The sequence below is a fragment of the Gopherus flavomarginatus genome, chromosome 3, assembly GCF_025201925.1.
Source record: "Gopherus flavomarginatus isolate rGopFla2 chromosome 3, rGopFla2.mat.asm, whole genome shotgun sequence".
NCBI classification, from domain to species: domain Eukaryota; kingdom Metazoa; phylum Chordata; order Testudines; family Testudinidae; genus Gopherus; species Gopherus flavomarginatus.
The window spans coordinates 233,781,005-233,808,587 of NC_066619.1; the positions used below are offsets into that span (position 1 = coordinate 233,781,005).

General features: G+C 41.7%; 1 protein-coding gene across 6 annotated transcripts in view; it reads left to right on the forward strand.

The window, feature by feature from the left end:
* LNX1 (ligand of numb-protein X 1) overlaps positions 1-27,583 on the forward strand; it is a 359,863-nt gene that overhangs the window by 315,309 nt on the left and 16,971 nt on the right. For 4 of the 6 annotated variants that reach the window (XM_050947563.1, XM_050947562.1, XM_050947564.1 and 1 more), the window contains 4 exons: positions 4,874-5,032; positions 9,509-9,711; positions 13,515-13,886; positions 20,177-20,311. In XM_050947563.1, the coding sequence (XP_050803520.1) occupies positions 4,874-5,032; positions 9,509-9,711; positions 13,515-13,886; positions 20,177-20,311 (869 nt within the window). The remainder of the gene's footprint in view (positions 1-4,873; positions 5,033-9,508; positions 9,712-13,514; positions 13,887-20,176; positions 20,312-27,583) is intronic. The other 2 variants (XM_050947565.1, XM_050947567.1) reach the window with 1 other exon arrangement.

A 27,583-nucleotide genomic window follows, 5' to 3' on the forward strand; every position in this document is an offset into this window, starting at 1 on the left:
AAAATGGGATTCAAAAGCCAGATATTCTCCTGTGCTGAGCAGTTCTCAGGGCAGAAGATACTGGGGCTATCAGGGAGCTAGTTATGGCTCCTTGAGTCTCGAGATGCCCCAGCACTGGCCTCAGCCCAAGTTAGAACAGTTTAGGGGCTCCTCTAATTTGACAGCTTACTCTGGTTCCCGAGGGACCATACACCAGTTGTGAATTGATGTAGCAGAATTGCCTTCTGCCCTGCCCTCTCCCCTTTCCTTCCTGCCTCTGACATGCCCTCTGTCTACCACCACATGCCCCTTGTGCCAAGGTGGTTGGGAGGTTTGGCACAGATGCCAGAGCCAGCTCTGCCAGCTTTATATTGTTACATACATCTCCTCTGTTGGTGGGCTTTTCATCCGGTCAGTTGTGGCCAAATTACCCAACTTTTCCAGAGAGAGAGAGAGTGAGTCTGACTCTCTTTTTGTTTCCACCAGTGTACCTCCATTAACATCAGCAGAGAGACCCCTGATTTATGTCAGTGTGAGTGCACAAGTAGGCCCAAAGTGTTCATTGTTTTTACGCCCATGCCATCTGAATAGCAGAAATCAGGTTGCAGTAAAAGTTTTTGATAATGCTATATTACTAATTAAAGCTGAGCCTTTCTGTGTGGGGCTGCCATCCATTTGACAAAAGCCGAACTGAGCTTGAGTTAACGTCTGTTGTGGTTGATCTGCTAGTCTGTCAGAACTCCCTCCCCTTGCCTGGCTGAGGAGTCTCTGACTGTTTTTTGTGTTTGTCTGTACGGGCAAGTAAGAACCTCATTTGTGATGCTTGTGCTTCCTGTAGCTGCACAGCATGAACAGCATTTAGAATAACCTCCTTGCCATAGCCCATGTTGTGTTGTATAGTCTTCCTCATATGATGAGTCTGATATCATCGCTGTGGCACTGCTCTCATAATGTGAAACCGGTAAGCTAGCTGTTGTGTGCCTCAAGTGATGATCAAGGCTACGATTTTGTCACAGAGGTCACGGAATCTGTGACTTCCAAAGGCCTCCATGACTCCAGCCCCACTGTGAGGTACTCCCACCACCTGAGGCAGTGGGCCCCCAAGCTCCCAGCCTCATGGGCAGCAGGGGTACCCCCGCAGCTCCCCAGCCACCATGGCAGGGACACCCATAGCTCCCCAGCCATGAGGGCAGAGGGACGCCCGCAGTTCCCCGGTGGTGGGGGCAGGGGGACTCTCAGCCGCGGTGGCAGGGGTAGGGGGATCCCCGGAGCCCCCAGCTGCCATGTAGGGGTGCGCAGGTGGACCCTGGAGCTCTGAGCCCATTGGAGGTGGGGGCCCTAGAGCTCCTTGCCACCCATAGCTGCCTAGTCCCTTCTCTTTTTATCGTGGATATTTTTAGTAAAAGTCAGGGATAGGTCATGGCTTCTGTGAATTTTTCTTTATTGTCCATGACTTTTACTAAAATATCTATGGCAAAATCTTATCCTTAGTGATGATCTATACTCCTCTTCATCATGCTTTTCGTTAAGGTGGAAAGATCCACAATGAAGCAATCTTGACTCCGTTTAGCTTGTCCTCACACAGTTCTTTCACTCACCATGGACAAGGAGGCATTGGATAAATATTAAACACTGCTGATCGTCTCTTTAATCTGATTATATTATAGCGTCCTAGATGCTCTCTTAGGAGTTTAATGATCAATTATAAATGGAGCTGGTAGTGCCACCTAAAGCTAAGGTTGCCTGACACTTTCCATGGTAAGCCCCTGTTTTCAGCTGCTGATAACTTTGTCAAACCCCAACCGTTTAGGCTAAAAATTTTTAGACTTGCTCTCTGCCTCAGCCTGAAATGCTAAAAAACAGAAAGCATAAATAGTGAGCATATCTTTCATTTTAAAGAATTTAAGATATTTTTTCTGGCAATTATGGGCAAGGAAATGTTTGTTTACAATACGGCATCCAAGTTGATAGTGTGTAAATGAGAATGGTCTAACTCGCAGCATATAAGGTTAAAAAAAATTCCTACTTCATCCCTGAAATGCTAAGAGAGTCTGAAAGTGCATGGTTTTACATTTTGAGAAGTGAAAGAAGGTGGTGTTGAGGTTTTGAAGTAGCCTCTCCAAGTGTGTTGCATTTAAGATGTAATTTCTTATGACTAGGTCTGTCACTGTGAGTTCCCTCAAGAGTCGACTTAACTGATCAAGTATCATGAGCAAGTCAGTACAACTATGGTGTACTCCACATATGTCAATATACTCCTAGTTTGGCACCACCCTGTCTATGTTCATTTCTGTCCAACAGAGACGTATATACTCCTCATTCAAACCAGTCTACAGTATTAATTTTAAACCACCTAGGGCTAACACTAACTGTGGGAACTGTAACAGGTACTCATGCTGATGGTTTTCAGTAACAGTCATTAGTTATTTTGGGAAGCTGTAAAATAAATGGAGATTGTGATTGACATTGTGAATGACATTTCCTGCTATTTTAGATGGAATGTGTTCGACACTGCATCATTTTTGTAACTATATTGTATTGTAATTATTTTATTAGCAGTAATGTGGTAGTCCCTAGGGGCCAGGACTCCACTCTGGTAGGCGTTGTACAAACAGAGAGCAAACGCATCCAGGCAGCAGGTGTATATTGGAGTACGAGTGTGTGGTCTGAGTGTTGTCTCTTTAGAGGTCTTATGAGGCTATCCCGGTGAGGGGTGGAATTTACAGGGAAACTGCAGTTTTCTGTAAAAAGCATAAGAATAAAAGGAAGGTGAGTGAATAGTGAGTGGTCAGGCAAGAAGCTGTCATCTTGACAATCTCAAGAGGCAAAGTTAGGCCTAAAAAAGCTTCAGGACTCATTGGAAACCACTGAAACTCCGACAACTTCAAAGCGGTTTATACATAAATATTAAATTGGTTACTTTAAACAAATTAACTGAACTTTTTTAAATGGGCTTTACCTTAAAATAACTTTAAAATAGCTGTTTATCTGAATTTTTCTCATTCCCATATGTCTCATGAGGCTTGACTGCCTCCTAGGGACAGCAATGTTGCAGGTGGCACCCTGCAGTGAGGGACACATCTACCCTTTTCTTAGCTGCAGAGGGCAATAGAGTTGGTGTGATATTGCCAGGATGTCTGCCTCTTTGTACACTGGGGAGTTTCTTTATAGGGGATCAATACAAGTGAGTTGCTGGCAAGGCTGTGGGCAGGCTGTAGTATGAGTGGTATAGAGGTTGTGGATCTTGTGCTTATAGAGATCCACCAGTCTCTACCCCTCACCCTGTAAAGAGTTATTGCAGACTCAGGGCTGCAATAATGGCTGCTGAGAAGCTTGTAGAGGTACACTCCCTGTACTAAGCCTGGCTACTTGGCTTTGGTGCAAGAGGCAGGAATTGATCCTGAGCAAGATGAGAGTCCTATTCACTGAATGGAGATACTGAAAAGATGAGAAAAAGTTATGACTGTAGGGAACTAGACTCCCCTTTTCAGCGTCATGCCTGTGAGACTTGTATAAAGAAAGGAAAATAGTTTATACAAAGCAAAGAAAGAACACGAAAAAATCGAGTTTATTCTAGTGGTGGCCCAAACCTAGAATGTGGAGTCTAATCTGCTTTCGGTGATTTTTTCAAATTAAAATCCACCACAGCAGATTGGAATTTCTGGTTCTGTTTTTGCCAAAATCTCAGAAAACAGCTGGTAGAGATCTCAGAAAGGATAGATCTTAAGCACTCTGATTCCATGGTGATGCACAAGGCACAAATACCTAGAAAAAGAGTAATCCTGCAGGATTTCCACCATTTGAGATAAATTCCTGTTTTAGCCTGCCTGTGCAAGGCAAGAATTGACTATAAAAGGGAAATGTGATTACTGACCAAATAAAACAAGTGCAATTTTACTGAGATACTATAAGATCTTAAACAATCATGTCATCACTCCTACCAACCCTTCTTTGAGAAGATTGATATACCACTGGAGAAACCACAGAAGCAATAAGATGTTAAAAAGGTAAAACCCCAAAGTAGAGATTACTTCACTGGAGAATTAAAGATGGATAGATCTTTCCTGTCTCCAAAGTGACTGAAAATCATTAGGAAAATCAAATATTAAAGCAGATTGCAAAGAACAATATGCAAGGCTCATATAATTCTAATGTAACACAGAAACCAAACTGGGTCAAACTTGTGTGTGAGAATTTATAGATCTGCGTATTTGCTAACAATTGATTATAACATTGATTATATTGCTTAAATTCTGGAAACGAGGGTAAAGGAAGTGATAGCCTGCACTTGCATAGCCTTATTTAGGTGAGTAGTCCTTAGTCATGCAAATAAACTCATTGACTTCAGTGAGCTACTCATGTGAATCAGGCCTACTAGCATGAATATAGATTTCAGCATGGGGTGAAAATTGTGTTAATAATTCAGTCTAGTCAAGCTGGGTTAAAACCTAATAGCAGACATTATCCAGCACTCATCACACCTGATGAAGTTAAGGAACAGGATATTTCCTGTTAAGGAAGTTAAGGAGCAGGATATTAGGCTAAGGAAGTTTAAGGAATAGAATATTTCACTAGCAGCATTATCAGTAGATGCATAATAAGCATATGAGTTTGCTAAATTTGAGCATTGAATTTATGCTTACATTAACTTAAATTTTGGGCACATAAAGTCTAATATAAAAATCCTGTAGCTAAAATACTAATGAACATTCAGAGTCGTACATCTTTTCAAGCAAACAGAGGTACTGTCTTAAACAGGAATGGCCATTCTCTACTGTCTTATTTAAAACTGTAATGTCAGTAATATTACATACTACTATCAAAGGAGTATAGCTTGAGGAAGTAGTACATAGGATATTTCTGAACTCAGATGACCTTTTATTATTATTGACAGATTCAGAGTGCTCCATACCACTCCCGATGAGAAATGTACAAGAGTATGGAGAAAAATCTGCAAGCAGAGTCATCAAAAACAAGACAGAAAGTTTACTTCTTTCTAGATTCTGCCGTTCAACGATATATAAAGACTGGAAGTGTAAATGGGGAAAGAAAGGTATGAAATACTTAATGGTTTTCCTGCTCTGGAAAACCTGCTGAAAGAGGATGGGGGATACCTAATTAATTAAGAATACAATTAAAATTGGAATAAATGGGGGGAACACAGATTAAGGCTCTGACCCTGCAACTAGCTATGTGTGACGCATGACTTGCATCTGTGCAAAGCCTTGTTGAGGTCAGTGAGGCTCTGTTCAGGCACAGGCATCCACCCATACGCAAGCAGTAGCTGGATCCAGGGCCTAACTCTTTCAAGTGAAATAAATATTAGTAAATTAAAAGGCCATTCCAGTTTTTTTCTTGTATATTACTATTTTAAATAGGTAAAGTATATTTTAATCAACCATTTTCATAGTTCATATGGACAATGAAATGAAAGTGGATAATAGATGTGTTCTACTTAAAAGGGGGTCTAATCTGGTTAGCAGCTAGTTTTTAGTATAGTTTAGACAAACATACAGCTGAAAACCAGGCTCAAAGTAGAAATGGATATTGTGAATATAGACCATCCAGGAAAGCATTAAAAAAACCATCAGCAGAAATAAAGAGATGAATCCAGTTATTTCACTTGGATTATCGGCAGAAGCGTCTACTTTTTATAAAGAACATTCTGTATTTTACAGGATGTTCTTTACAGACATCAAACACACACAACTGAGTATAAGAGGAAAACCTGTATAATGGGCGACTGGCAAGAAAAGAGAGAATTCTCAGAGAGATTTCTTTTGTAGATTACACTTTTGATTAGAGTATAAGCAAATTAGATATTAAAATTCTTCTTGGCATATCTGCAACTAAGGCGCTGTAAAAGTTGGTAGTGAAGGACAGGAACATGCCAGTGCAAGACTCAATAGGTTACAAACTAGTTAAAAGAATTGTCTATACATGAAGCAAAGAGCCAAAACTATATAACAATTGTTCCTATATTCCACTTTTATGCTAGTACAAGTCATCTGAAATCTACAGCAAGACTGGTGTAAAACTGGAATAACATAGTAGTGTATCAATCTCACAGCGTTTAACTGATCAAGAGATTAATCGGTATAATTCACCAGAAAAGGTTCTGAGAATAAGATTTAGAGACAGAGTCTAATTAAAATCAAATGATACAATTTGTTAGAAGCTGTAACAAGTTGCCATGGAATGTGAAATTCAAGCAGTTTTTTGATCTGTTGCATTGATCACACTACAAGGATTCCTTTGACACCTAGCTAATATAGTGATGGGGACATGAAAAATGCCTAGTACAGACTGACAAGATGGTTTATAGGTGATTAGGTACAATGAAAAATATTGGGGTTCTGATTCTCATTTACACAATAGCCCTTTTACAGCTTTCTATCAGATATACACCCAATTAGCTGAAATGAGAATCAGGCCCTGAAAGTCTGGATCCTTTATAATATATAAAAAAAAATATTTGGGGCCAAATTCAGTGGTGACTTAAAGTGGTTGGTTAAGTTACAAACTGAGTAAAACCTGGTCCCAAAATATAGGTGTACATGGCAAAGTGACATGACTTCTACCTATCTGGCACATAGTGTGTGTGCAAAACAGAAAGGGGCTGGTATTGTAGCAGAAACAACTAAAAGGAGGGTGTAAGAGAACAGGCACTCAGATACTGCAGTGATGAGGCAGTATAATTACCTAGATCAGTAATAAACTGTATCTACTGTATGTAAACAACAAAGACCAAGTCTGTGCTGCTGGTAGGTGCTCTTTACAGACATGATGGAGGAGAGTTTCCTGTCCTGAAGAGTTTACAGTCGAAGGAGTGGGAAGGGATGCAACACAATGCTACTATTCTTTTTCAGCTTTTCTCTCTATTTGCTCTTTTTGACAAACATAGGCTAGGAAATACTGTGCTCTCTGATACTGTTCTGCTGTAATTCTAGTGAAGTGTTGGCTTTTTTAAAGGCAACCTCTGCCCTTTGATTTTAAAAATAGGTAATTACAGTTCTTTGAAAAGAATGATGATATATTATTTCTCTACTAGTGGGTTATTCGTGTGAGCTCACTCTTACAATCAAAAGATGCCTTGTGCCAAAAATTCAAAATGCCTTTCTTCTGTAATAGATGGTTTGGGACAGATGAATACATTAAAAAATACTAAGGCATGTGTAAAATAATATTGAACCAAATACTTCCTTAGTGTAACTCCATTGATTTTATTTGGATTTAGACAGGAATGAATTTGAACCAAAAGTTTTAACACTTATAAAAGGGAAGAAAATTACAGTAACATTGTACAGACAAATGTGCCATTTGGGAAAGGAACATACTTCTACGGTAAATTATAGTTTAAAAGATAATGCTCAGATCCTCAAGTACAGCAGAGCTCCACTTAATACAGCCAAGGGAACACCATGGTTTTGTGCCACCGGGGGTGTGGAGGGGCGGCAGGAGGGCTTCTTAAGTCAGGTGAAAAATATTCCAGCATCAAGCGGAAATAAGGTCATTGTTCCCTTCAAATAAATTTCCTTTTACTAAAATCAAAGCTAGTTTGTCTCTGTATGGTATAGTGCTGCTACAGAAAGGTACTAACGCACATGCCAGACTTTAAGAACATGAGCAATCCCGTCATTTCAGTGGGGCTATATATATATGCTTAAAGTTCGGCACGTTCTTAAGTTCCTGGATGAATTGGGGTCTGTACTGGGAATAATGCCATATTACTTTTCTATAGCTGGGAGATAACACCGTGCAGTAATAACCAGGACACCCAGCTGCCTAGCTGTTTTTGTCTGAAACTAAGGGTATGGCTACACTTGAAATTTCAAAGCGCTGCTGCAGCAGCGCTTTGAAGTGTGAGTGTAGTCGGAGCACCAGCGCTGGGAGAGAGCTCTCCCAGCGCTGCACGTAAACCACATCCTCTACGGGTATAGCTTGCAGCGCTGGGAGCCGTGCTCCCAGCGCTGCAGCACTGATTACACTGAGGCTTTATAGCGCTGTATCTTGCAGCACTCAGGGGGGTGTTTTTTCACACCCCTGAGCGCGAAAGTTGCAGCGCTGTAAAGTGCCAGTGTAGCCATGGCCTAAGAGTCTTTAGTAATGTTTAACCAGGCCGTAGACAGCATTGGGGAGGTGGCACATCCCTATTGATGACTCCAGATTTATTGTCCCTTTCCACTAAATTGGCTCCATGCTGAGACCCATTTAAGTCTGCATTTCCCAATTAGAATTTTAACTAAACCCTTGTGTATTGTATATGACTGATTTGTCTGCAATGAGTCATTTTTTCTCATGTAGCTGGGCCCATGAGTTTGGAAAACCCTTGACGTTTGGATGGAGCCTTGTCTACCTCAGATCCTTAGGGATCTCTGTCTGCTCTCTGTCCAAGTGCATGCTGCTTTAATATGGACATTTTGCACACTTAAGTTAGGAGGAGCAAGAGATTCCTATTCCAATGAGTTTGCTTGAGCTCCATACACGGGGACAGCTCCAGACCCCAGCACGCCAAGCGCGTGCTTGGGGCGGCATGCCACGGGGGGTGCTCTGCTGGTCGCCGGGAGGGTGGTAAGCAGTGCTCCGGTGGACCTCCCGCAGGCGTGCCTGTGGAGGGTCCTCTGGTCCCGCAGCTTTGGTGGAGCCGCGGGACCAGCGGACCCTCCGCAGGCATGCCTGCGGGAGGTCCACTGGAGTTGCGGGACTGGCGACCGACAGAGCGTCCCCGTGGCATGCAATCCCAAGCAATCCATACAGTGAAGTAGGAAGGGTCCTAGAGAGGAAACATCACTTCTCTTGGGTAGCACAGAAGATCTCCTCTTCCTCCCTTTAATTTGAATATTAGGAAACTTTCTAGATGTGAAGATGTGAGGTAATATTTCCTCTGTTTTTGTGAGCCAAACGTCCCTTTGAACTTTCTGTTCTGGTGCTGAAACCCTGGGCTACTAAATCAATAATAGGCAATGTTCAGGTTGGTCCTGGACAGACAGACAGACACACATACGGAAGTCAATGCAACTCAGATATGAGTTCTGGGCTAATAGGTCAGACTGCGGCCCCTTCAGGCTCTTGGTTTGTCTGGTATTTACACACATCCCACTGAGACACACCTGGGGCCAGTAAAGAGCTGCCTGAGTAGGGAGGGTATTGGAGAGATAAAGTATCTATTTAGTTCTTCTAGAATATTAGAACAAATCACTGCAATTTTCCTTTAAATACCTTTCACTGGCCTGGATCACTCTGAAGGTCCCAGCAGTGTTCTGTAGAATCGTACTTACGAGTGAGGAAGGCGCATTCCATCAAGGTAGAAGATGCAGAGAAGAACTGATTGCAGAAAACATTAAACCTTGAATTTACTAATTATAACAATCCCTGAAAAACCCAGGGCATCCTCTCCTCCCCTTTAACATAAGTTATATCGACTGCTAAAACCTGGTTGGATCTGCTGCAGAGACCTGAAATTATGTTGTGTTTTTTTTAATAAAGCATAATTATTATTTCAGATAAATAAATAACATGTGCATTTCAGCCTTCCCCAGGTTATATCACCTGATTCCAGATGGAGAAATTACCAGTATTAAGATCATTCGTACTGATCCCAAAGAAAGTCTTGCCATTAGAGTTGTGGGAGGCAGTGAGACGCCTTTGGTCCACATCATAATACAGCATATCTATCGAGATGGGGTGATTGCCAGAGATGGAAGATTACTGCCGGGAGACATGATACTAAAGGTACGGTACTGTGGAAATGCCAGGTGAAGGGTTAACATCTTAACAAAGAACAAGTCAATGTAAATACATACTGCAATAGAGATGTAAGACAGGGAGGTAAGACTTACCTGTTTGTGTATACAGAAGCATAATGCATGACAAGATGTGTCATTAAACTGCAGGCTCTGGTACTTGATATGGTTCCTTCTGTCACATAGGCATGTATCTGAGTGCTGCCCTGAGTAGGCATGCTTTCCTGAATTGGGGTCTCAGTGAATAAGGATGGATGAACTGCATTGCACAAATAAGAACTGACCCTAACTTTGGCTCAAAACTTCAACCAAACCTTTTTCTGAAGATTATTGACTGGTTTGCTCATTTTTCCCTTGAGTTTCAGGCCCCTCTGTTTCCTGGCCCAAGGCAGAAGGACCAAAATGCAATAAGAGAGAGTACTCTTGTGCCATTTCTGACCCAGCCAGAATCAGAAAGTACAGTTCAGTCTGTTCTAGTGACACTTTGAGATCCACTTTTGGATGAAAGGGGCCTAATTCTCCATTGCCCTGCTCCTTGTTTACTGATTTACACTAGCACAAATGCTGTATGAAATGCTACCATTCTGGCTTGACAATGTTTTACACCTTTGCACTAATGACTATACAACCTGCAGGGATAGCAGAATGAGGGCCAAGATGTTCCTATATGCTTCTCTTAAGCAGAATGACACTTAACCAAAACTCCAAACCTTTAAGTTCACCCGTCACTCTCCGGCATCTGGTTTAACCACACCATTAGAAATGCACAGGTGTTTTTCTAAACTGGCAGGGGAAAGAGAAGGTTTAGGAATGTTTGTATATTTGAATAAAAGAAATGCTGATTTTTTAAAATCTTTAATTCAGTTTAAGGGCATTGCAAAGACTGTTCTAATATTAGGGCTTGTAGATTTGAGTTTTTAAAGGAAGTGGTGTTAATACATTGAGAGCTAAATTCTCAGTTGATGCAACTTTAATACATCTCTACCAGCAGAGAATTTGGCCCTGAAACTCCTACAGGCCCAGTCCAGTGGGAGGTTAGTGCCTTCAGTTCTCATTGGCACTGAGATTCTCAGCACCTGGCAAGATGAGTCCCTAATTCTGTAGGTGCTGTTTGGTAAACAGCTCAGTCGGTGGCAGCAGCTGAAATCTATAAGAGAGCTTGAATAACTAGGTGATGTTGGCTGTCAGCTGCTACTTCCATTCCTGTTTCCATAGAAATGGATGATGGATGGGCAAAAAATGAGGCCAACTACTTTAAAATCTAGTTTTTGTATATTTCAACTGTGGCTTCTGCTGCAAGTACCATTTCTCACACTGTGCCCGTGAGCTTCTGAGGCCTGCACGGCTACTAAAATCTATAATATTTCAATTCTTAAAAGAGAAGAGCAATAGCACAATAGTACTAAACAAAGACAGTACTAGTTCCCTTCTTTCATTGCCTTGAGGGTGTATAGTTGATGGAGTCCCTGTATATTTATATGACAGGATTCCCTCAGAGCTATAACTTCTGACAGCCAGCTTGGTGCCTCCTTTCACGGTCTCCATTTTATGACCTTTGGTGTACAGTACATCTAGCAAAAACAACGAGGAATCCTTGTGGCACCTTAGAGACTAACAAATTTATTTGGGCATAAGCTTTCGTGAACTAGAACCCACTTCATCAAAGTGAAAAATACAGGAGCAGGTATAAATACATGAAAGGATGGGGGTTGCTTTACCAAGTGTGAGGTCAGTCTAACGAGATAAATCAATTAACGGGGAGGAAAAATAACTTCTGAAGTGGTAAGAGAGTGGCTCATTACAGACAGTTGACAAAAAGGGGTGAGTAACAGTAGGGGGAAATTAGTATTGGGGAAATTAAGTTTACGTTTTGTAATGACCCAACCATTCCCAGTCTTTATTCAGGCCTAATCTGATGGTGTCCAGTTTGCAAATTTAATTCTAGTTCTGCAGCTTCACATTGGAGTCTGATTTTGAAGTTTTTTTTGTTGAAGAATTGCCACTTTTAGGTCTGTTGTTGAGTGACCAGAGAGATTGAAGTGTTCTACTGGTTTTTGAATGTTATGATTCCTGATGTCAGATTTGTGTCCATTTATTCTTTTTTGCGTAGAGACTGTCTGGTTTGGCCAATGTACATGGCAGAGGGGCATTGCTGGCACACGATGGTATATGGGACTGAACACTGTGCTGAATTCTCTTAAGTTTTCTTTTCTAGTAATCTAAGAGGGCCTGATCTTTTGAGATGCAGAGCACCACCTGAATGTTGCTGAGCTTTCTCAACTGCCACTGACATCAGTGATAGCTGAGGACACTCAGCGTCCTGTTGGGGAAATACCCAGCACCTCATGGCATCATGACATTAGAGATTCAGATTTGATTGCCCATTTGGGGCCTGATCCTTTTCCCATAAAGGAGTTTTGCCATCATCTTCAATGAGAGCAAGATCAGAATCAATTGTAGTCAATAATGCAGGATTGTGCCCTTGGTCTATTTATTCCTTGTCCTAGTTAAATTCTCCTCTACATAATACTTGTAGGTAACTGGAGGAGAAGCCTATCCAGAGTTACTGAATTTTTAAGGCCAGGTCTACATTAAAAAGTTAAGATGACGCAGCTACATTGCTCTGGGGTGTGAAAAGCCAGTAGTTAAGCCAACCTGACCCTAGGCAGTGCTAGATCAATGGAAGAATTCTTCTGTCAACCTAGCTACCGCCTCTTGGGGAGGTGGATTAATTACTGTGACAGGAGAACCCTTCCTCTTGCTGTGGTGAGTGTCCACACTGAAGCGCTATGGCAACGAAGCTGTACTGTAATGGTTTAAATGTAGACCTAGCCCAAGTCTGCTCTTCTTTTCTCCTTGTAGAGTTTCAGCATTGGTGAGAGTTCAAGATAACAGGTTAGCAGAGCCTACAGTTAGTGGCCCCAGAAGCAGTTTAGAAAATCAAGCCAAGCTGAGTTGTTTTACCCCTGCTGGGGATCTTTTTTGTTGCAGTAAGGAAACATTTTTAAATGTTAAATGGCTCTGCTATTGTAATGTAAAGCTACATAGAGGCTGTTGTCTAGTTTGATTTTTCCTCCAGCAAATTAAAACCCTGCAAATGTTTTTCATTTAGTAAGGATATAGTGCAGTAGCCAGCCAATTTTACAGAACAAAAATTGCAGGATTGAGTTAAAGTTCTTTGTCTGAAGCCATTTGAAAAAAACGTGAACTCTTCTGACCCAGGAAATGGAGGGAAACATGAAGGGCCAGTTCCTCAGCCGATGTAAATCAGCATAGTGTCAAGCTGAGATTCTGGACCACAGTGAATTAAAACTCTCAGGGCTTTTTCCCCCACCCCATTTTAATTAGAAGTTCTTTAGTGAGGTTGGAAATTGGGGATACAGACTGTCTACTGTTACCGCAGTGGTTGTGAGATAATGAACAAGGACACTGCAGAAAAGAAGTGGAAGTGGGAGGAAGGGTAGCTGGGTTTGAAATCGGAAACTAGTGGAATAAAATGAAGATACACAAAAGGAGATTAGGGCCTGAGGAGGGACAATAATAAACTGAAAAATAACAGTTATGTCTGGAGACAATCAGTGAGAGAGGAAAAAGACAGTAAGTGTCTGTACGCTGCGTCCTGTCCTTGGGGGAGGATATTATATAATAAAAACTTGGCCTCTTGTGTGACACCGTTTCAAATCCTGCACGTCAGTGAACATGGAGACATCTGTGTAAATAGATCAGCTGTCTGCAGTGCCAGTTCAGATTAGATGCTTCTTTACATTGCTGATTTATGGTTCTCTCTTCCAGGTGAATGGCATGGACATCATCAATGTTCCTCACAACTACGCCCTGTCAGTTCTGAAGCAGCCTTGTCAGGTGCTCCGGCTCACTGTGCTCAGAGAGCAGAGGTACCGGTGCCGAAACAACGGACTTTCTCTTGATGCTCACTACAACAGGGATGACAGTTTTCATGTGGTTCTAAACAAAGGCAGCCCAGATGAGCAGCTGGGAATAAAGCTGGTCCGCAAGGCAGATGAACCTGGGGTATTTATTTTCAACTTGCTGGAAGGAGGTGTGGCTGCCCGTGATGGACAGCTTCGAGAAAATGACCGGGTGTTAGCTATTAATGGCCATGATCTTCGGTATGGCAGTCCGGAAAATGCAGCCCAGCTGATACAGGTTTGTCATGATGACTTGACCCCAGTTTTTGAACTCCTTTAACTAGACTGAAAAAAACCATAATTCTCCCATCTAATGCTATGCCACAAGATGAGCCATATCAAGTGGCAAGGTAGATGCCACGGGCCAGATTCTGCTGTCACTTAAACCCATGCAACTCCACTGCCTTCAGGGAGAATACATGGGTGAAACTGAGAACAGAATTTTGCCCATACTGGCCAAGAACTCCATAAAAATAGCAGCATCTTCTATATGTACAAGACTATTCAACAGGCCTAGTTATGATTTTAAACTAGACTTAATCTCTTTGTATATTCTGCTTGTCAGCAATAGAATTTTTAACTTGTTGGATGCCAGACTTGCTGATGTGCTCAGTACTACCACTCTTGGGACAGGCATCATGGTAAGGGGTGATGAAAGCATTAGAATATATAACCTTTTTCAAAGGATATTAAAAGAGTTCTATTGCCCTGCTCTGTGCCAAGAAGAGAAAACATTGGTAACATATGTATTATCTTCCAATCTCAGTGGTTTCTGTGGATACCATCTACAGTAACAGTGGCTGGAAAGATTTAGTTCAGGTTGATTTGAAAAGGGGATTGGACTAGATGACCTCCTGAGGTCTCTTCCAACCCTAATCTTCTATGCTTCTATACCAGAGGTGGGCCATACCTACACCCTGCATCTGGAGGGCCATGTATTTTGGGGAAGATTTGTATAGATTAGGTCTATTGTTTGTTTACATATATACAAAGAATTAAAAGGGGCATGTATCCAAGGTACTAAGTATCCCTACCAAAATTACAAAACCAAATACACTTAAGTTGCCCACAGAAAACTTAACTTTGCTCCCCACTACAAACCTGATTTCTTTCCACATCCTCCGCCCCCACACACAGCCATTTGCATTAGTCTTTATTTGAGACCTAATCTTTACAATTTTCTCTTTAAAATGGTGCAGTGCTACTATCAAAACAACCAAGAGTAATTTACTGCTAAGCCTTGCATTTATGACAAAGTCATTGTGCTTATTCTGCTTGTTTGGTTTGGTGGGGTGTAGCATACATGTGTATGGAAGCATTTCGCATGTAGTAACGCAAAGACAACAGATCAGGCCAGATTCTCTCCTCTGTCCTTTTGCATAAGCCTACTGACTCCAGTGAAGTAACATGGACTTGAGCGAGAATAGACTTCAGCTCAGTATACTGTGTGTAACAGGCTTATTTTTACAATAGATTCATGGGCTCCAGTGATCAATGTGTATTGAAAGTCTGTAGCAGAGGTGGAACGTGTTCATTTACTCAGCTGTGTTTCAATGGATAAATTCCCTAGTCAGCCTAATCCAGATAGAGTACGTTCTGGCTGGAGAGCAAGACTGTACACCATTTTGCATAATGTCAGATGCTGGAATCCTGACAGCGTTGTTGTTGTTTTCCTTGTGTAGCTTACTAATAGAAAGGTGGATGCTGTCTGGGGAGAGCAACATATGAAATGAAGCCCTCCTGAAAATTGGTATTCTTGGAACATTTCCTTATGCTTAAAAAAACAAAGCAACAATGCTTCACATGCAGAAAACACACCCTCAGTTTTGGGAAGAGATGGAAGAAATGAGACCATTCACACAAATGTTTAAAAACACAACTAAAGTTCTTACTAGTTCTACAGAATGAATGTTATTTATATAAATACTTGAAATGCACACCAGCCTCGGGGGATTTAAACAAAATGCCCATCAAAGACTTTGACTCATGTTTCCAAACAGGCCAGGATTACATTGCACTGATGTGAGCTCCATGAATCACATTTGCCTCGCACAGAATTCCCAGACTGTGTGTCCTTTTTGTCATGTTTTTCATAAATCTCCTTGCTTGTTTCCACATTATTTCAGAGGAGAACGATTCTATAGAAGCCACAAATGTTTTGCATCTGCTTTTTACACAGCACAGTACTTCCCCCTCTTCTTTCTCAACAACACTCCACCTGCCAAGACCCAAATGCGGGACACTCTTATTAGACGAGGAACCAAAAAATAATAGTACAGGATTTTCAAAATATGGGATCAGTTTTAAAGTATAAATAACCTTAATTAACATTTGTAAAGAACTATATGTCTTAAGCGGTGGTGGTGATTATCATTTTATTATCTTGTCCTATAGCTTCACTTTGCTGACTTATTGCACTGAATAAAGCTGAGAGAAAATCAGGTTTCTGTAGAGCATGATTAGATTTGGCTCCTAAATGATGTATAACTGAGAGAGGTCTGACTCATCAGCCCTAGCAGTTAGATATTAGCACGTATTAAGTACTTGTTAATCAGTAGATTAGGTGTCTGGCAGTTATAAACTCAGTCACAAAACCTGAAATGAAGAGAATGTAAAGGTGGTAATTAGCGATGTGCATAAATCACGAAGTTTGGATTTTGGACTTTTCACATTTGCCCCATCACTATGGTAAGGATGGGTCCGAGATCACACTTTAGGCCTAAATTATAAGCAGGGACCCCAGAATGATGCAGCAAAGTCATGGAATTATGCTCCCCAAACCTTCAGATGAAAAACAGTGAAATCTTGTTGATTTTTACATCTGCCATCCAATCACTTCTTTCCATACCAACATCTCACTGGATAGGCTATTTGCTTTAAAGGCAAATCTTTATCCAGTTGCTAAACGTTCCCGTCACCCACATTCCCAGGAGCTGATTCTCCACAGTTCCTGGGGCTTGTGCAGTCATCTACACCTGTGCAAAGGGAGTGCAAATTAAGGGTGAAGAGATACCAAATCAGAATGGTAACATTCTATACCCACTTTGCCCAGGTTCAAATGAGAACAAATTGTGCAAGGGAGTAGAGAATCAGGCCTCATATGTCAGTGCCTGTTCAGGAAACATAGTAACAGCAACGCATTGTTAATCTCCTTTCTCTTCCTTTGTGTATTTTTTCACACTAGATATTGCCATATAATACAATTTTTCTGTTATGAAAGAGCGAGTGTCAAGTCAAAGCAAGAAGAATTTTTTAAATGAGTACAATAGAGCTCACTGCTTCATTATGGAGAAATCAACTTTACCCATAGAGGCAGGTGATCTGGTGGATTATTCTCCTACCTTTTTGTCAAGATTTTTGGGCTAGTTCCTCCAGTACAGTGTGTCTACTCTGCATTGACCCAACATTTGGTGCTAAAGCCAGTTTCACTGGCCTGGAGGGGATCTGCCAGTGGCCCAGAATCAAAGCTGAGGTTTGGGCACCACTTACTCACCCTGCTGCTAATGTAGCTGGAGGGAAAGATGAAAATCCTCTGAGCTGCATGGACCTGCCCATGGTGTTTTTGACCTTTGTCTGTTTAGCCTGTAAAACTCTTTGGGATGAGGATGTCTCTTACTGTGGGTTGGCACAGTGCCCCAATGTAGCCCCATCTCAACTGAGGCATCCAGATGATGCCATATAACAATAATAATGGTGACTATTGCACAGCATTGTGATTAGAGGAGACCTCCGGCTCCTGGAGCACAATGCAGGGGAGTAGCCTGCCCAGAGCTAGGGTAAAGGGGAGTTTTAAGACACACTGATGGTTTTTTGTGCGCGCGCATTTTTGGTCTTAGCAGAGGATCTGACCCTTGTAGGTTCTTTAAGCTACGGTTTGTGTGCAGTACTAAAACAAACCTAAAAGTAAGATGTATGTGTATTTACTTCTTGTCTGGTCATGAATAGCTATGGGGGAATTGGGGCAAAACCACTAGCAAAGGAGAGAGAGACCAACTGAAATAACAATTTAATATACTAATCAGCGAACATTTTTATGGGTTTTTACATGGCAGAATGTAGACTTGGAAGCTGATGTGGTTTTGATAACTTAGTAATATTCTCTGAATTTTATGAGAAATGACTCAACTAGACTGACCTAGAGACAAATGGGACATTTGCAGCAGATGCTTGTGTTGAACTTTTGTTTCTCATTCTACAAGGAATTAATCAAATTTACAGCCGCCTTGTAAATAATCAATTTTGAGACAAGCCACGTAGGGAGAGATCAGTTTTAAATTGAAGTTGTAAAGTGTTTCTTTTACAGTAGAAATTACATCTTAAAGGGTTTTACACCATTGGGTCATTTAGTCTTGTGTTGTGTTTCATTTGAAGTAGTAACTAGCCCAGTATGAGGAATTCAGACGGGAAATATTGATTAGTTTTATTGTTAGTTTAAAACCCATCAAAACATTTTTTTTAAATCACAGCAAACCAGACTCTAGTGAGGAAAAGTTTAACTGTAGAATACAAAACTCAGGGACCAAATCTAGCTCCCACTGAAGTCACTGAGTGAGTTTGACTTTTGGTGAGAGTAGGGTTGAATTCCAGGTTTGGTTTACATCTTCTTTTAAATGCTTTTCCACACTTCTCTATCCTTGGAGCCTCCTCCAACCCAGACCAACACCTTAGGATTCTGAAGCTCTGGTGTTTTTTTTCCCCTTTAAACTCTTGCAGGGAGGCTCTACATTACAGCAATAGCCTGAACCCAAATGGACAAGACTCCCTCGGGAGGCCATTAGTGGCTCTTCTTGTCCCCAAGAACCAGTGTTTAATTTGTAATGAAAGAGGTGCTGGGGCTCAAGCAATTTTTTACATTCATAACTGACATGGCAAGCCCAGAAGTGCCGGGGCTATGAATTGCCAGGCCTAGTGGTGCTGGGGCTGAGCCCTGGCAAGTCCTGGCACAAATTAAGCACTGCCAACTTCTCTTCTTTTATCTGCAGCCTTTCCAGCCACATCAACCTGAAGAGAACAGATTACAGATTTGAAAATTAACTTTGGATTTTCCCATTTAGCAGCACCATATAGCTCTAAACCACTGAAGCTACCAATACATTTGTCTTTCTTGTATTAGTTTGTTTTTATGTTAGGAAAGTACCACATATTGGATTTGCTCAACTAAATTCTATTCTCAGTTATGCTAGTACAACACCATCGACTTCAGTGGAGTCAGTGTTAAGTGAGAGCAGAATTTGGGTGTCTACTCCTGGAGGTGGGACTTGCCTCTCAAGTACTGATCCAACTGCACTGAGACTTTGTAGTTATAATAACTAAACTAGTATCGCATCTTGCAACTTCAAAGCGATGTACAAATCAATGAATCCTCACACCACCTCTCTGGGGGACAGTCTTTATGATCCCCATTTTACAGATGGAATAAGTAGACAGACCAGAAGGTTTCATGACTTTGAGGTCTGCCTGAGCAAGTAGCAGTGCCAGGATTTGAATTTTGGAGTGCCTGGCTCCCAGTCCTGTGTTTTGTCCATTACACTAGTCTGTTAAGATTTTATTGTTCAAAATAGCATGGCCCCTTCTCTAAGTAAAACTACTTTTATCATGTTAGCAGCTTGCAAAATTCTGCTACTAGCGCCCCTCAATGTGAGCATTTCCATCATTCTGAGATAAGCGGCATTGTTTCCACTGTTTCCATCATACAGTAGTAGACCTAGAGCTTGGCTACACCGGAGAGTTGCAGCGCTGGTGGTGGGTTTACAGCGCTGCAACTTACTCACTGTCCACACTTGCAAGGCACGTACAGCGCTGCATCTCCCTGACTGCAGTGCTGGCTGTAGTCCTGCTCTGCCTGGGGTATAACAATTGCAGAGCTGGTGATGCAGCGCTGCTCCGCCAGTGTGGCCACCAAAAGCACTGTAATTGGCCTCCAGATGTATTCGGAGGTATCCCAGAATGCCTGTTCAGCCACTCCCAACAGCGCTGCAAATGTGGCCACACTGCAGCGCTGGTAGCTGTCAGTGTGGCCACACTGCAGCGCTTTCCCTACACAGCTGTACGAAGACAGCTGTAACTCCCAGCGCTGTACAGCTGCAAGTGTAGCCATACCCCTAGTTTTACACATGATGTACCCATGAGACACTAGTTAGCTGTGCTAATGTACACAGGTGAACAGAATAAATATCTAAAAACAAGAACGGAGCTGCACTGTCATGCGAGAGGATTGTTAATTCAGGGGAAATTTTGAATGCATGAAGATAGGCTTTTAGAGGATTAACTTTAGTTTTGCAGTCTGTGTTGAACTGAGCTGAACTTGCATTATTACTTCCTCTTGTGGCAAGCTGATAATAAGGGTAGAGGCACCAAAAAGAATTGCCCTTCAATTAACCAAAATCTGCAACCAAAATATCATCTCAAAAGAAAATGAAAATAACAGCAAGCTAAAGTGAGACCTGGGCTTTGTGAATTTCTAGAGCTGAAAAGATTGGCTTTGTAGCTGCATAACAGCAGGATTTACATCTGTGTCTCGTCATGTAGGCCAGTGAGAAGCGGGTTCACTTTATTGTGTCACGGCAGACCAGACAGCAGACCCCTGACATCGTGCAGGAGGCTGGGTGGAATTACAACGGCAGTCCTCAGCCTTGCCCATCGGAAAGAAACTATCCTAACAAGGTGAGGCCTGGATCTATCTTACATTTACTGTTCTTTCTGTGGGAAACAGAAGGCTTTGTTGTCTCCAGACCTTATCACCAGGAGAAGCACATCTTATTCTGCGGTATAAATGTAAAAACAGAGAGCGTCTTTATTTATACACTAGGAAGTGCTTCTGTCTTGACTCAGTTTGGAAGGATTGGGAGAGAGGAAGCTGAAGGATAATAATGAGACGAAAGTTTTATACACACATACTATACTGTACACAAACCTGCCTCCCAGCCTGAGCCTAACAAAAATAAGAGGCTTATCTGCACTTACTCCATCTGAAGCAAAGCATGAAGGGAAGAAGCTTGCACAGACTGGGTGTGATATTCCCACATGTTGATTACTGTGGCTGTTACTCGATCATTCGCTTTTAGTAAACTGGGTGCAAGCAAACAATATGTATTTTAATACAGAAAATATAAATAAATTCTTTGTTCCCAGATGTATATAAGGCATACGTACAGGATGGGGGACTCTATCATGGGAAGCAGTGACTCTGAAAAAAGATTGAGGGGTCATGAATGATGATCAGCTGAACATGAGCTGCCAATGCAACACTGTGGGCAAAAGATCTAATGTGATCCCAGGGTGCATAAGAAGGGGAATCTCAGCTGGGCAGTAGAGAGATTATTTTACCTCTGTAATTGGTAGCGGTGCAACCACTGCTGGAATACTGTGTCCAGTTCTGGTGCCCACAATTCCAGAAGGATGTTGATTGTAGAGGGTTCAGAGAAGAGCCACAAAAATGAATAAACTATTAGAAATTTTGCCTTTATAGTGGTTGAACTCTTTAGTCCGTCTATTTAGCTTAACCAAGAGAAGGTTTAGGGGTGACTTGATCACGGTCTGTAAGGATGTACGTGGGGGAACAAATACTTAATAATGGGCTCTTCAGTCTAGCAGATAAAGGTACAACACCATCCAATGGCTGAAAGATGAAGCTACACAAAGTCAGACTGGAAGTAAGGTGTAAATGTTTAACAGTGTGTGTACTTAACCATTGGAACAATTTACCAAGGGTCATGGTAGGGTCTCTGTCACAGATAATTTTTAAATCAAGATTGGATGTTTTTCTGCTATAGAAATAATTTGGGGGAAGTTCTATGGTCTTGTGCTATACAGGAGGTCAGACTACATGATCACAATGGTCTCTTCTGGCTTTGGAATCTAGGAATCTATGAAAACAGGGATGATGATACTGATACTGATCTCCTTTGTAAAGTGCTTTGAGATCTGTGGAAGAAAAGCCCTGTATAAGGACTGGATATTGTTAGATTAAGGAAAATGACAAAGAACAGGCATACAGTTTCCACAAAGGTGACAGCAGTGTGTGCATCATTCAGCATATCCTTCACCTGGAATCCAATACACAGAAAGCAGGGTCCAAGCTACATACATCACACAAGGGTGGAATCTCTAAAAGGAGATCAGTGCCACAGCATGGCTATCCAGCAAAGAGTGAGTTCTGAATATAGGCAGGACCATGTCACTAGGGGCTTTAAAAAGCAGCAGGGCTCATTTAAAATCAATCCTGACTGATAAGCAGGCAACTGTGACCTTAAAGGACCACATGCCTTAGACTGCACTGCCAGCTGTCAGCTCCCGAATGCAGTTGCCTGTGGGGAGAAAGGGATGGGCCCACATTTTAAAAATGTTTATAAACATCCATTTGTTGTTTTCCTCCTTTTATCAATTATGCTCATTCAGCCCCTTAAGAAATGATACTTCCTGCAGCATATTCCATCTTACCTGTACCCTCGCATGCCGTTCAGACATAACTCCTCCCTTATTCTGTAAGAACAGACCCACGTCTGCTGTCCAGAACAGCAGAGATGAAACAAGGCTGCTGCCATCCTGTCACAAGAAAATCCTAGCTGATACTGCATCTGCAAGTCATTACTTCCAATGAAATAATGCTTTGGTGATTGTTAGGGAGGTCTCTGAGTGGGATAGCAATTAACTCATGTCGCATCACATGACTGCCTGGGTGTCCGCTATATCCAATATGTTTGTGTTACTGGTCTATGGGTATGGTACAGGGGAATTCAGTACATTAATTCTATTCCATACCCAACTTTGGGCCCCTTTCTTCTCTTCCTCTATAAAGAGGTGCAGGAAAGGAACTCTTGATTAGTTACATGTTGATTTGGGGAACTGCATTGACTTGAGATTTAGGGAGTTGTGTTTGCATTGCAGCACCCTACGTGGAGCTGGTGAGGCCTTATTTTGTTGCATAGACTATGGAGATGAGGGAATCCCCCAACAGGTGTCTGGAGTATGTCTCTGTACCTCTGTCTCCAGTCCTGTCCCATCAGTGACAGCACAACTGGCTTAGTGGCTGTGCTGCTTCTGGCCAGTGACAGCACTTTGTGACTGCTCCATAGGAGGGAAACCTGCTATCTGGAGCACCTGATCCCTGACTCCTCCCCTCTGTGGCCTTTTCACCTCAAGACAGATGAGCTCTAGGGTGGTTAAATCGAGATTGGAGAGAGCAGGCTGCTTAGCTGCCTTTCCCTTTCATACATCCCCTCTTGTCTCATTTAATTTTAGATTTTGGTGTACTAGGTGCCTGTAGTATTTCTGGGATAATGAGAGTGAACGACCATAGGTGTTTTCCTTGAAAAATAGGTTATCCATCCACACAGTTCAACTCTTCAGCAACCAGCTCCAAGGATATTTAGATGTGGGGCTCAGATCTGGCTTTGAGAATCAGAGCCGCACTGAAGGGATGTGGCTGGGATAGAGATGCCTCTGGGGTTACTACAGCATGGCACTCGGGTGACTTAGAGCTTGTCTACACGATGGGGTAATGTGCACTACAAGGGTGTGATTTCTAAAGTGCACTAACATGGTGCACATTAATTGATCTCTGCAGACCCTGCTGGTGTGCACTAAAAGTTCCCTAGTGTACTTCAAAATAGTACTGAAACAGCATTACACTGCAGTGCACTAGGAAGCTTTTATCAATGACCTGGAAAAAAACAAAAAATCATCACTGGTAAAGTTTTCAGATGACACACACATTGGGGTAGTGGTAAATAATGAAGAGGATAGGTCATTGATTCAGACCAAATCTTCTAGGTAAGCTGGGTGCAAGCAACCAATAGACATTTTAATATGGCTACATGTAAATGTATACATCTAGGAACAAAGAATGGAGGCCATGCTTACAGGATGGGGTCTCTATCCTGGGAAGCAGTGACTCTGGAAAAGATTTGGGGATACTGGGGGATACTCAGCTGAATATGAGCTCTCAGTGCAACGCTGTGACCGAAAGACCTAATGCAATCCTGGGATACATAAAACAAGTGAATCTCGAGTAGAGAGATTATTTACCTCTGTATTTGGGAGTGGTGTGTTTGCTACTGGAATACCGTGTTCCATTCTGGTGCTCACAACTCAAGAAGAATGTCGGTAAATTGGAGGGTGCAGAGAAGAGCCACAAGAATGATCAGACGATTAGAAAACGTCCCTTATAGTGGTAGACTCAAAGAGCTCAATCTATTTAGTTTAACAAAGAGAAGGCTAAGGGGTGACTTGATTACAATCTGTAAGTATCTACATGGGAAACAATTATTTAGCAATAGGCTCCTTAGTCTAGCAGAGAAAGGTACAACACTGGAAAGGTACAAAGCTGGAAGTTGAAGCTAGACAACTTCAGACTGGGATTAAGGAGTAAATTTTTGACAGTGAGTGTAACTGACCAAGGAATAATTTACAAAGGGCCTTGGTGGATTCTCCATCACTGAGAATTTTTAAATCAAGATTGGATGTTTTTCTAGCTCTGCTCTAGGAATTATTTTGGGGAAGATCTATGGCCTGGACTGTCCAGGAGGGCAGACTAGATGATCACAATGTTCCCCTCTGGCCTTGAAATCTGTGAATCTAAGGTGCACTAGCTGGGTCTACATGGACCAATTATTGTGCAATATGTTAGTGCTCTTTAGAAATCACATCCCTGTAGTGCACATCACCCACCATGTAGATGTACCCTCAGTCATACACATGCCCCTGGCACCCTTTAGCTGAGGGTATGCAAACAGCCCCATTCTTTCTGAAAGGGTGCATGAGAAGGGAGGTGGTTCTGTTTCCCTTTCCCCACAACACTGGTGCTGTGCTGCACTCCTGTTGGTTAGCTAGAATCTAGTTTTTGCTTTTCCAGTGTGGCACCTATGATTCAATAGACTGAACAACTCTGAAGGAGCTCAGACAGCCTGTGGGATTGATTATGTGGAGGCGCCGTAGCGTTTTGCTGTGGTGCACTGTCTTTAACTCGCTGTTGTAGTGTTGTTTGCCTTTTGTCAGGCACATGTGAGTATTGGTCTGGATTTGTCTCAGTATTTACCAGATAGTTCTCAGTACATACCCTGCATTTTTTTCACCATACTCTTTCATAATTCACTCTCTTTAAAATTAGGCTATGTGGGCTTAAGTACAGTGTGTGCTCTTGCTTAGATCTAATGGACATCTTCTTGGCCATGCTTTCCAGTCAAAGCAATTTCCTTTGGATGTGTGGCTTGGTGAATCTTGCATCAGGCTTCATCAGTGGGGATTGTTAAATTAAATGTGGCTAATAGAGAAACTGCTAATTAATATAACCCAGTGTTGTTAATTTGAAGTTTATTGGGGGAATAATTTATCCTTGGGAGAGGTGGACTTTTGTTATCACTGGTCCCCTCTTTTAACTCTCTCAGAGAGCCAGTTCTGTCTGGGTTAACTATATAACACGGATATAAATATGTGCTGGATTTTGCCTTCAAGTCTCTAGCGTATTCAGTGCCAAGAATAAACTCCAGACTCCAGTATTATTTGTTATTGTATAATGACTCAGGAATCCCTTTTGGCCAAGTCACTGCCCTCATGACATCCTGCCTCCATCTGGAAAGAGGCGAAAAGAGGCTTTCTTTCAAGCAAATGCCAATGGTAAACAGAAGGACAGCCAGTAGAGCAATGATGAAGTAGCAACACAATCTGTATTGAATACATCCTCTTTGGTGTGTACTGGGAGTGTATTTTGCATACAGTGTGGTGTATGATTGGTCATGGGTAGGGTTCTTAGTAAGCTATCTTCCCATGTCTGAGGAACAAGGCAATGTAAAGCCCAAGTTGCTGCTGCTGCCTGGACTTGAATAGAAAAGATGTCAGAAACACTCTCCTGTACTACAGAGGGATCTGTTAAACAGGATTTGTAATATAGAAATAGAGCCAGATTCTGCTCCTTTGAAGTCATTGGGAGTTTTGCCATTGACTTCAATGCAGATACAGTACTAGGCACTAAAATAGCACTTGGTTTTAATTGTAACTATTTCTTCTAGTCTGATTGTTTATAACATGTTGTTGTCCAGTCCTTAAAGACAGAGCCTATTGCCCTTGCTGCTCAGGCACATAATGTCCTGTAGCTGTGTGAGTGGGTTAGCTTGTAGGTAATATATATTTTCCAAGCAGCTGCAGCTGTGTCCGTTGTCTGTGAGACACGCGTCATGACTTTGAGGTTGTGATAATTTGCTGTAAATATTTATTTTACAGTAAACTTTAAAAAAAAAAAAAAAAGGTGGGGGGGGGGACAAGCTGTATGTTTTCCCCGTCACAGCCTCCATGGTCATTTCAAAGTGATGGAGAAGGGTAGTTGTTTAGAAGAGAATGTATTGAAATGCACTCATTAATAAACATTGCCTTTTAACTGGTTTACTCATGACCAGCAATACCTCCGAGAGTGCAGTCCATGTGTTTATTAAACAGGCTTTAATTTCCTTTTATCACTATCTTCCCCTCATTTGAGAATTCACAATTCCCATCTATCTCTGATCATTTTAAAAAATAAGATGCTGCAAAGAATCTTCAAAGGGAAGCTGATTGTTGGCTTGTGTGTGTGTGTGCACACAGAAAAGCAGTTCTTCAATCATTGTTCATTGAAAAGTAACATTTGGCAATTTGTTTCTGAACATAACTCTTAAATGCTGATAGTGTCTGTACTGTTTCCTCAGAAATATGGCATAAGCAGCCTACTTTTATCAGTAACATTCTTGATGTCTGAGACAGAATGGGCATAGAATAGCTAACAAGCATGCTCTGAAACAGAGGATATAATTCTGCGCTGCTGTTACAAAATCAAAAACTGCCCTTTTGTGAAAAATTAGCACTACTCTCCCCACCCTCTACCCCGAAAAGGGCTATTCTCAGTTAAATCAACCCATTCTCAAGGGGAAAGGGGCAATTTTTTGCATGCAAATGGGTAAACCAAAGCAAAATTAGGTTTATTTTTGAGCAAAGGTGGAATCACAATAATTTTACACATTCATATAAAAAATTAATTTTGAAAAAATAAGACTATGTTGCAGGAATGAAACTACCTGAAATAGAATAATGAACATTTTTTGTTGGGGAAAAAAAGTGGATGATTTCACACAGCTGTGCTGTAGATCCTTTGGAAGTGTTCAGTTGCTCTCAAACCACAATAGCAAGTCGTCTTATAGAGATTCTGACACTCTGTGTTCCATCTCAGGCCCGGGGTTACATGGTATGTAGCATCCGTAACAGTGCTACATTTGCAATTCCTATCCCTACGACATAAGAAGGAACCTGTTTAGATGGAGTTTAGTGACTTTGTTATCTGAAGTGTTATGGAATATTAGCATTTTGACATTTTCTGCTTATTTTCTGCAGTGTCTGGAACTCCTTTGCTGGATGGTAGCTGATAAATGCAGCTTGTTTGTTTTAATCGCAGAACTCTTGAGATGGAATTATAGTCTCATCATTCTAAATGTGCCTTTAAAAATAAAATGCTGTAAATATATACATACTCAAGCTCACTAATCATTCATTGGCAGATTTCCCAATGCAATTGTTACCTTTTCCTACTTCTGTCTTTCCTTGAAGTTTACTCTAGTCATTGCCAGAAGAGCCAGACATTTGATTGTTCTTCTCTCTATGCCATTGAGTCAGAACTTGAAATAGGATTTCGTGGTCGAATCTGAGATTTCAGGGATGGGATTATTACAGTCCTGAATGAGACTGATCCATCTTTCTGCGTATCACAGATGTGATGTCACACTCATGAATGATGAGATCTTTTGTACCATGTCATAGAGTAGCTAGCCCTGCAGCACATGTATTATATTTCTATACTGAAACTCGAAAGTAGTGTGCCAGTTCTGCTCTAGAGGCTGAAATGGTCAGAGAGTAATTGTAGGAACATAGCATATGAATTATTGAGGGTAGTTAAAGTTACTCAGTGAGGTTTAAATC